Raw genomic sequence first — 11,741 nt, forward strand, 5'->3', positions numbered from 1 at the left:
TACACATGATATGTAGTAGGGTGTCCCTGTTCTGTCTTACTTTAAGGGGTTCTTGGTCTGAAAAACGTCGAAGACCCCTGCTCTTTTTACAAAAATAACTTGTGCGCATATACTCCTTACATTAAGGTAATTGTGGTTTTGCGTTCATACGCCAGTCAGTACGGTATAGCCGGAGGCGCGTCATGCAGCTTCCGAAGCAGAGAGGTAAACATAGTTCATAGTTTTCTGAATCAGTTCATTGTGCAGGTATGAGGTGAGTCCACATGTCAGGTTTTACCTTCGCCTCTTCAAAACAACGGCATAATGCAATAACTTTTGATTGAACTACCGTAAAACCAGGTGAATGGACCAGAAATTAGAAAACGAACACTAAACGAGTCGTCTGTCTGATGTCTGTGATTTTGCTCTGAAGGCATCACAGACTGTTAGCGCGTGGCATCTTTGCTATAGTTAGACTGACGCTTACAGTTATAAACTTGCACACGTTTGTTTTAGCTTACTCAAGCAGTGCAACGAGCAGCGCATCGCAGTTACTGCTGCAACAACAGTTACCACAACACAGAGCCGAGACTCTGAGACATCAGTCATTCCTACTGTTAGAGGCAAAAGTCCATGTTGTATTGTTAATGAAAGACGAACACAGCAACTTCAGCTCAGATGCAGCCTCAGCTCTTACACAATACCTGGCATTGTGCCGAAATGATTAAGAATGGGAACCAGTTCTACTCTCCGTTTCATATATTTTGCTTGCGAGGCAAACTAGAAGAAAATAACTAATGTCATTGGTGAGGGTCAGTCTTAATAGGATTGCAAACTAAGGATATGTAGGATAAAACCTTCAGTTACTTTTATCATTGAGTATTCTATACACTTATCTATTTAGATGACTTATGATATGCTGTTATATCAATTAAGCTTTAGTGATCCTTGGGGAAATTCATAATCTACCTAGTAAAGTCATATATAAATGATGTAAAATTAGCCCTACATTTACCAGCTGCAACAGTAAAGGGAGCACATCAGTGCATCATTATTTATAATTCAATAATATGATTGATATGCATATAGATAGATAGATAGATAAATTATATAATTTTAAAATGGAAAATAATGCATTGTAGGGCAGGGCAATATAAAGATTTAGCTTATCAAGAATTGAGACTATATATTGTTTTAGACACTGGATATTGTTATCCTGTGATATGGAATAAATTGTGTTTTAAAGTAAAGTAAACAATTTCAACTTCGTTTTATACTAACCTTTACCCACAATGTCATTATATCTGCATGACCAATGATTATTGATCAAAACAGATTGTGTTCATACTTTTTTATAGTACAAATAGTCATTCCTACAGTATTGTCACATCAAAGAGGAAATGGGGGGGGGGGGGGTCTAATGTTCGATGCCATCTCCCAATTCTAGCATTAATTAAGTACTTTTGAGGAGATTTAAAAATATCAAGATATATATTGTGTTTCGAGATATAGCCAAAAAATATTGTAATATAATTTTCAGCCCATATCTCCCAGCCGTAATGCACAGTGACTACGATAAAACAGTGATATAAAACTGAGGAAATCAGCAAATGGTCACATTTTAGTAGCTGTAGCCAGAGAATTACTGACTATAGAGTGAATCATTTAAAGGATTCACAGAATTGTTGCTGATGACTTTACACTCATCAAACAACATTGCTGAAATCCCTTTCAATCGTTCACCCTAAGGTCCCCTCTGTTGGCACATCTTGTTTTCTCACTGCTCCTGGCAGCAGGGAGAGAAGTCACGGGGGAGGAGGTGGACAGGAAGCCCAACTTTGTTCTGATGATGGTGGACGATCTCGGCATTGGTGATATAGGATGCTATGGTAATGACACCATCAGGTCAGTTCTAATGAAGGTGTTACAGTTCTTTTTCTGTTTCTTACGCATTTGCTTCTATTCTTAATTTCCCCACTTTAAATGATTAACAATGTCTTTCATCATCACAGCCTGTTTATAACATAATGTCTGTGGTATCCAGTGTAATGTTTCTTGTCTGCCTGGAATTTAATATGTATTTATTTATATGTCTCTGTTTTACCTGTTTGCACCTGTTCTGTCCCTGTAGGACTCCAAACATAGACAGACTTGCTTCTGAAGGGGTCAAGTTGACTCAGCACATTGCAGCTGCCCCTCTCTGCACCCCGAGCCGTGCCGCTTTTATGACCGGGCGCTATGCACTCCGCTCAGGTAACAGAACTCTCAAACTTTGTTAAACTTAAACCAAATTTGCCAGTGCAAACAGGAGCACCCTGGTCATATTTGTACAGCAATGTTGGACAGTATGTTCCATACTGTTTTATTGTTTTATTTTTGTCTGTTAACTAGGGCTTGGTAGCACAGGTCGTGTGCAGGTGCTGCTGTTCCTCGGAGGTTCAGGGGGGCTGCCACCCAGTGAGACCACCTTTGCTAAGAGGCTGCAGCAACAAGGATACACCACAGGCTTAGTGGGTGAGTCAACCTGGTGTCATCAGTTCTGTTTTGGTCCTTATTGTGAAATTTGTCCTGATCCTCCCTGTGCAGGCACCGCAGTTGTGGACATGTCGACGGGTCAGATGTTTGTCATCATGTAGGTGTCTGAGGCTGGGTCAGCTGCACAGATTGTCAGCTGCATGTTTACACACTGCTGTGTGTGTGTGTGTCTGTCCGTCTTGCTCTCCTGCCTGTGTGCATTTTAGTATATGAAAAACTCCTAATTTCCTCTGACTTGCACATTAGGCAATTTTTATACACAATGCATCAGCATGCACACAAAAGTAAAAAGCTGCCATGCATTTACGTTCCTGTCCCACCTCTTTGTTTTTGAGTGTCAAGTGCTGCATCTAATGTCTTCCTCTCTGTGTGTTTTTGCAGGTAAGTGGCACTTGGGTGTGAGCTGTGAACACAGAGGGGACCACTGTCACCATCCGAACCAGCATGGCTTCAGCTACTTCTATGGCATGCCGTTCACCCTGTTCAATAACTGTGTGCCCGGAGAGGGAAATGATGTCCTCGCAGACCTCCAGCACACACTCAGAAATCTGACAATGTTTCTTGGAATTGGACTTCTCACACTGGTGGGTGTTTTTTCCCAGTTGAAGAGTTTAGCTTTCTCTCTTTAGAAATAATCGCAAGAAAGTACATCTAAATATGAATGCAGTTGCACCTGCGAGGGGAGGGGGGCAGAGGGGACCATGGCCACCCTGATACAGTTGCTAGTGAAAATAATCCTGGTCATATTTGCACAGCAATGTTTGACTGTATTTATTGAGAGGCTGTGAGGCGCTCATTTTTTAAGCTAGTGCAAAGGTGGCAGTATCTTGTGAAAGTAGACAACATAAGGAAACTATGTTGGAAGAGAGTTAAATAATGCTCCAAAACTAGGCTTATTTTGGCTAGGAAACAAGTAGCACAGCTATTTTCAAATGGGTCCCATCAAACTCTTCTAGACATAAGAAAGCTTTTTCCCAGTAAATGTTTTGCTCCTTACAGTCACTGTACTTCTGTAAATTAAAGCTGTGCATTTTTATTTTTAAGAAAAGGACAACCAGCCTTTCTAAACAACAGTGAATCACAGACATGTACAGATACATAGCACACTCAAACAGGATTGTTGTGGAACTAAAGATGTTAAATGTTCTGGTATCAGTCTATGCACATGAGATAATTAGTATTACTAATGGGTTACTTTGACAATTTTTAACCATTTTTGTATCATACAGTGTGGGTTGTATTTTTAACTGATCTTTTTTTTTAATACTTAATTTTATGGAAATGCCCAAATATACAACAGAACATGTTGAAGCAGACAGTTGGTCACCATACTTAACTGATCCGTTTTAAACATCCTTCCATTCGACCAGCACCCAGATCTTGCAGCTCATCTCCCAGATCAAATGCATCATCTGACAGATTTCTTGCCTATTTCTCACCTCAGATGTTTTCAGAAATTTGAGCTTGTTTGTTACCAGCTGGCTACCATATTGTTTATATTGTTTATTGGTCCAGTGTGGCGCAGTGGATTCTGGTACTTGTAGGTTTTCTACCTCTTGAGCAAAAGTGAATACCACAGCTCTTTTTCTCTGTTTTCTCAGGTCAAAACTTCTAAAGAATTTGCATATTTCTACTGCACAGAAAGCGCAGCAGTGAAAAACTTCTATAAAATGAGAAACCAAAGTTTATCAGTATGCAATTCCATAACTTTCCATGTTGACATTGCTTATTAGGAGCCTGTATACTTCAACAGCACAAAATAATTCCTGAAATTCAGTAATACATTTCCAAGGAAACCACTGTGTGATGTACTTTAGTGTAAGAAAAAAAGATAAAAGATATCATAATAGTAAGACGAAAAAGTCAGCTGAGCTAGCAACCAAAATGAAAAATAAAAACAAAGAAAACTGAGAGACACACATGGGTTGCCAGACAAAGAGGAAGAAATTGGAAAAACAAAGAACTGCTGTGCCGTTCACCCCAAAGCAAAATAACGAATGCGTAATCACTGAGACATGAGCCACAGGGCTTGAAAAAAAGATTGGGAACAAAAGCTGCAATTGTGAAATTCACAGTCACGACAGCCAGAAACCTGTTTAGGGGAAAGCAAAGTAACATCGAAACTGAAACTCTGAGAGGACACCTGTAGGATCAATGGGAACCAGCTGTGCATTTAGTGGAGCAACAAACAGCTTGGAAAGAGAGAAAGTGAAAAAGTCTTAAACAGAGAACTACAACAACAACAAGAGTGCCTAGCAGGAAGACATAAGTCTATAGACTATAGTTATTTTCAGGTTTAAATTTAAATACTAGACAGTATGTATGAACAGAGGACTCAATTTACCATTTTTTTTTTTATTCAAAGAGAGTTCTTTACTCTTTGGTAGTGGTTTGCAATGTCATCTAGTGGCAAAATCCTGGAATTGCATCAAAATCAAAGTCCCAGACAGTAGAAAGAAGTGTCATATTGCCACGATATCACATGTCCAGTGCAATGCAGAGGAAAATCCCAGTGATAAATCCTATAGTTGTGGAAATGATAATGATAAATATTGGTTGAGACCAGTGTTGCTGCAATATTGGATTTTTTGTTTAAACTTTGAAACAATACCTTGAAAAATATTGTATTCAGTACCATTTTCAGTATCACATTGTAGTAAACATTAAGAATAAGAGAGAGCAAGAAAGCACAGCTGATACTGGTTTGTCAATACTGCAGAAAATAAGTATTGAAAATATTTATTGAAACATTTCAAATATTCACTCTAATCAATTTATATGTATAGATAAAACAATGTTTTTGACAACACTAATTGAGACATTATCAGGTAGATGTTAATTCAGCAGGTATTTTTTATGGATTCTTGGAAAAATCTTTACTTCACTGTATGAATGGATATTGCATGTCTATCTTATTTATATTTTATTTACATATATTTATATAAATTATGCATTTTTATGCCTGCCCGCCATTGACAGCTGTGGTGTTATGTTTTTGTGTTGTTCATCCGTCCTAGTCATGTAAACGTGATATCCCAAGAGTGCCTTGAGGGTATTCCCTCAGATTTGGTGCAAACGCCCTTGCACTCAACGATGAACTGATTATAATTATGGTCAAAGGTTACTGGGACCTCACAAAACATGTTTTTGACCATAGTTCAAAATGCATACGCTTTTTTTTTTGACAATATTTCACACAGATGTCTAATAGCATAAAGTGATGAAGTGATGACATTTATATGGTCAGCTTCACTGTGGCATCATAATGTTCTGCAAAAACACTTTTCTGTCCATTATTCAACATCATTACTCAGGAAGAGAGGGGAAGACATTTGGTCAGATGCTGAAATGGTGACACTAATCTTGGGTGTCCACTTGTGTGTGATGCATCCATGCAGCAACACCCATATTTAATGCACTGTCAACTGTCATGGCTACAGAAAAGTCTGGACAATCATTGATTTAACTGCACTGCAACTTCACTGGTTTGCAGAGGCATACAACTGCAAGCTGGTAGTTAGGGTTTTAAGTAAATTGATAACTTTCCAAAAGCGTCTGAACACAGCACAGTATCTGGCTGTATGGTTGCAGCTTTTGATTTGGTGTGTGCACTTTGTTTCTAAACACACTTGGTGTGTTTGTGCTTTGTATTTTCAGGTGTGTGTCCGTGTGTGCGGCCTCCTTGATGTCAGCCGGTGGCTAGTGGTAGCACTTTTTTTTCTCAGTATCCTAGCAACCGGTGTGTGGTACATGCCCTTTAAACTCCTGCCAACTTGGAACTGCATCATCATGAGGAACCAAGAAGTGATCGAACAGCCCATGACAGTGGAGACGCTGCCCCAGAGGCTGCTGGGAGAGGCACAAAACTTTATCAAGAGGTTTGATTCTTTTCTTCACAGTTCTTCTGAAACATAAAATGGCATCACAACCGTAAATCCCTGAGTATTTACTGCAACAGGAGAGTGTATGTGGGATTGACTTGAAATAAACTACAGTGCCGATGTTTGTCCGTATGAAGAAACAGGTCAATATGTGGCTCATGGATCAGAGGAGGTGTATGGTATCTAGGGATAACATATATCAGGGATTGACTACACAGGCAACACTGTGGGTTTTATTGACAACAACTAAAAAAATGTCGCCTTGTCCTTTCACATTTTTCCTCAGGAATGTTGATCGTCCATTCCTCCTCTTCTTCTCATTGGTCCATGTCCACACGCCACTCTTTAAAACCCCCGCCTTTGCTGGCAAAAGTCGCCATGGTCGCTACGGTGATAACCTAGAAGAAATGGACTGGATGATTGGTAAATATGTTGTCATGCATTGTTAAACAGTATGTACTGGCCTTTAGTTTAAGGCTGGTAAACCGCTGATTGGCCATCAACTACCCAGTGCAACTTTTCACAAAGGTGCAACCATCAGCCATTATCGCTGGGTTCTGTATGTATAATGCTGATCTGTATGTCTGTAGAAGTTATGCTAACCATTAGATATTACAAAACTACAAAGAAAGAAGCCAGAATTGTCCTTTTACCATCTGAAAAGCCAAAGCAGTCCTATCTGTTTGTAGTGTTTAAACTCTGTCCAGCCATCTCTAATGCTATATTAATTTGTCTGCTAGGTAAAATTACAGAGACGGTGGACTCCCTCGGCCTAGCCAACAATACTCTAATGTACTTTACCTCAGACCATGGTGGACACATTGAGGACGCAGATTCCAGAATCGGGCAGAAAGGAGGCTGGAACGGCATCTATAAAGGTAGACATCATCTTATCAGTTTTTTGTTTTTTTTAATTAAGACTAACTTTAACTGCTATCTTTACTGCAGACAACCACATAAGTCTCAAAACATCTGATTTGTACTGCCCAAAAATCACCAGGAAAGCACTCCTCTTGGGAATAAAATAATCTCAAACTACCAAAGGTCAAAGCATAAAACTACTGTAGGTCATTTTAATCATTTTGAATATTAATCTACATCAGATTCTCAAAGTTTTGTTATTTTAGGGAACCAGCACATGATTGAAGGTTGCACAGAAAAAGTGCACACGTAAAAAACAAAAATCATATTTATCTCACTTCCACATTAAAAGGCCAAGCTCTCCTCGAACAGCACTAACATTCATGACACTCACAAGGTGCCACTGGTTACTGTAGCTTTCCACAAGTTGTCATGCCTAACCTGACAGATGCTTGTCTTCGGGGACACAGTTTAACAAGCCAAGTGGTGTATTAAATGTGAGCCGTTGAAATGGACTGGGAATGATTTAAAAAATAATGAATGCATTTCATGTGACATTCAGTGGCCGCATAAAATGTTTCAGGGCTGCCGTTGGCCCGTGGATTGCATTTTGAGAAATGATGGTCTATCCCTTGATCAAATTACCATTATAGAAAGCTTCTATCGTTCTTTCTGCATTTATTACAAACATGGAGATGTTTGTGTTGCGTTATGTCTCTTGATAACTGGCGTATAGGTGGTAAAGCTATGGGAGGCTGGGAGGGGGGGATCAGGGTGCCCGGTATATTCCGCTGGCCTGGCAGACTGGAAGCTGGAAGAGAAGTGGACGAACCTACAAGCCTCATGGACCTGTATCCCACACTGAAACATTTGGCCAAGGACACACAACCAGACAGGTAAAGACTGACTGTGGGTGCTTTCTTTATTTCTTCTTATTTGTTTCCCCAGAGTTTTATTCTTTGAATGGTTTAAAAGCCTCTGTAAGTTTGTCGAGTACAATAATACACCAAACCATTGTTTACAGTTATAAAAGGAGGGGAGAAAAATACTGTACAAGTACTGTAGCACAATAATTTAGGTGTTTCAAAGCCATATGATTATAGCATAGATCCAGAAGTATTTACGTAATTATCTGTAAACAACTACAGCTTTTGTTGTGTAGAAGATGCTGTGTTGATACTGATTAAGCTAATTTTGGAAGCATTGTACATGTCATATCTTCCATCTACTTCTTTAATTAGAACTTATTTACTTGACATAACAAGCTAATTACTTTTCTAAATATGGTAGCTATAATATGATTACAATGTGAGATGCTTTACTATAGAACAAAAGGCTAAAGGACCAGAGTTTCTGTCTGCATGTAATGTTGTGATGATATCTCTCTTTCTTGATTTCAAAGCACATTTGTGTTTCAACTTTTTCATCTTTCTCTCCTCCAGACAATTAGATGGCTATAACCTCATGCCACTGTTGGAGGGGCAGGCAGAGCGGTCAGAGCATGAATTCATGTTCCACTACTGTGGAATCTACCTGAACGCAGTACGCTGGCACCCACCTGGAAGTAAGTTCACACACATTGCACAGAGATGCATTCAGTCATCAAGTAGACACATGTATTTACAAGCCACCCATGTTGATGTGACACTGAAATCAAACTGTACTTCAACTTAAGGCTAATAGGATAAAGTAGAATACCACAGAATTGATCTAAAATAAGTAAAACTGTCTTAAGACTAGCCTGGATAATGCATTTATCACAACATGTGTATATGTGAATGAGTGCAGAATTATAAGGACATGTAAGATATGTACTGTACTTGTACTCTCTATTTCATGTTTTTGTAAAACCTTTAGGTTGAGATTGAACGATAAAATCTTCAACATTCTTGCTTAAATGTGAATATTACTGAGAAATTTGAAAAGGAACTGGTATTATTTAGTTTTTATCTGTCCCAATTTCTGTTCCTCTTATCAATTTAAGTTCTTATTGAATCTCGGATCTGAGTCTGAGCAAAGGTAAACATATGTAGCCTACATAAACTGTAACTGACAAGTTGTTAGTAGGTTTTTTTTGTTGGGTTTTCTTTTGGTTAAAACATACAATATATATTAATACAAGTTCTAATTATTCTCTATCTTGCAATGAGAAATCTGAATATTTACATGTTGCGGTACTTGATGACTACTATTGGGGAAATCAAAACGACTCCCATCTTAAAGCTTGCTGCAAGCATAACTCAGCCATGTTATTATTTCTTAAAAAGTCATGGTTCTGTTACAGTAAGAACCAGTTGGAAAATAAGAAATGTTACTTTCTGCCCAGCCCTACTGAGATATGGAAATAGGAAGTCAAATCTAGGAGAAAAAAATAAAGTAATATATTAAGTTTCAGCATGTGCATCCTCACATCTTCTCCTGTTGTGTTTCCATCCAGGTGACTCCATCTTCAAGGTGCACTTTTTCACTCCCAACTTTTCTCCCTCGGGAGCCGGCGGATGCTACGACACAAAGGTCTGCCTGTGTCACGGAAAACATGTGACACACCACAACCCACCACTGATGTACGACATTTTCAACGATCCCTCAGAGTCTCGCCCACTGACCCCTGATACTGAGCCACGATATGCTGACGTCCTTGAGCAGACCGCCAAAGCTGTGGAGAGACATCAGAATTCCCTCACAAATCAGCCAGCATCTGATGATACTATGCAGCCAAATGCAGGTGCAGGCAGCGTGGAAAGCCAAATGTCATGGAACAAGATTCTGTGGAGACCCTGGCTTCAGCCTTGCTGTGGGACTTTCCCATTCTGTGGCTGCAAAGAGGGCACATCACATAGTTAAGGTAAAAAAATATCCACAACGGAGTCTTAAATACCAACACTAACAGAGCTCTGGGACCACTCATTTAAAGTTTATAACTTTACATATTTTTACCATTTTGCAACCAATAATAGCATAAGTTGAGCTCCTCAGGGAACTAACTTAATGTTAACATTAACCCCTGGTGGTTCCATTTTCTTAATAATAAGATAATATTAGCAAGGCTAACACAGTCATGATCTCAACATAATTAAACCATTTGCTTTTGGATTTATTTTGAAACATGAGACTAATTCACAAGACCAGCAACCATAATGCCAATTTTTTTCTGGTTCCATTTCAGAGAGAGTGAACCTACATTTAAAGGAAATTGAGACAGGCGTGAGATTTTTTATTGTAAGGGCCCTGAACTGATGCCCCTTTATATTACTATTGTAGCAGTAAGATTACACTAATTCTAGGGTGAGATTTTCCCTTTGTCCACATGCTTACATCATCTATAAGTCCACACGTTGAAGCTGATATTTAAAAAAAAAAATCTTTCAATCAACCAGTTACATGAAATCATAAAATGTTACAGCTCCAGTAAAATGTGATCCAGGCAGCTCCTTCAACTTGTGCATTGCAGTTTAGTCTTTTTGTGCCTCTTTTACACTGATAGCTGTTGCTTCATAGCTGTCCATGTTTCCAAATGGTTTTGGTAATCCATGGTTTCTGGTTGTAGAATGACTTCACTGTAGTTTTGGTTACAGTTTCTTCTGTTGTTTTACAAAGTAAATCCACAATAGACTCAGTAAGTGTGTTTACATGGACATGACTACCTTGTTTATGAGGCTTATCACAGTTATGAGTACATTTGGGATATGGTGTTTACATAAGCACAGAGAAATCATGTCATTCATATTTCCTATATACATCCTTGTTTCCTCATGAGCACTCCATGTAGCATATTTGGGTTTCTCATAAACAGAATATGGTGTTTATATGCTCAAACACATAAACTGGATACTCTTAAACATGATCGGGTTTTTCATGTTCATGTAAACACACTAACTATTTGATGTCGGTAACATCACTATGTCATCAGCGATGTCACCAGTGGTGTCCTGGAGCTTGCTCCAGTAAGCAAAATGAAAATCAACAATAAACTACCTTCAAAAGTGAAGCTAAAATTAAAATGAAGTTACCCGAAAATGAAGTTTAAAGAATGCATTGGCTGCACTCTGCCTGTGGTAAGTGCATTTTTACACTGTACGCACTAGCAATAGTGCCCAAAAAGATGCATCTTTGCACACATGAAGGAACAACTGGATGTTTACATGTGTCATTCATTAGGAGAAGGATCTGTTCAGTTGGTGCTATTATTTAAAACAATGAGTAAATAACATTAGTGCTTTAAAGATGTGACACAATGAAGTGGTTAAAAAATAAAAATCCATAACTGACTATTTGTCTCATTGAATACATAATTAATTGGTTATTTATTTATGTCTGTTGACCTTCTCAAAACTAGACAGATGAAAATTCATTATATAATTCTGCACAGCTTCCTCTGCCCACCCTACCCTTACCCTCTGCAGTGATGCCCAAAATAAATATCTAAAATAAAACTTAACAATCGTAAATCAGTAAAAGGCGGAGAGAGACAAATAAAGTTTCAAA

The 11,741-nt window shown here is 38.7% G+C and overlaps 1 protein-coding gene across 1 annotated transcript; it reads left to right on the top strand.

Moving 5' to 3' along the window:
* Positions 1–226: 226 nt before the first annotated feature.
* Positions 227–11,525, top strand: arsh (arylsulfatase H). Its single transcript, XM_042494583.1, has 11 exons — positions 227–253; positions 1,729–1,884; positions 2,111–2,232; positions 2,371–2,493; positions 2,896–3,098; positions 6,172–6,392; positions 6,682–6,818; positions 7,136–7,273; positions 7,993–8,152; positions 8,699–8,820; positions 9,694–11,525. Exons 1-11 carry the CDS (start codon positions 249–251, stop codon positions 10,098–10,100), a joined length of 1,794 nt encoding a protein of 597 aa, XP_042350517.1. The 5' UTR covers positions 227–248; the 3' UTR covers positions 10,101–11,525.
* The last annotated feature ends 216 nt before the right edge of the window (positions 11,526–11,741 follow it).

The sequence above is a fragment of the Plectropomus leopardus genome, chromosome 10, assembly GCF_008729295.1.
Source record: "Plectropomus leopardus isolate mb chromosome 10, YSFRI_Pleo_2.0, whole genome shotgun sequence".
In the NCBI taxonomy this organism is placed as follows: Eukaryota; Metazoa; Chordata; class Actinopteri; order Perciformes; family Serranidae; genus Plectropomus; species Plectropomus leopardus.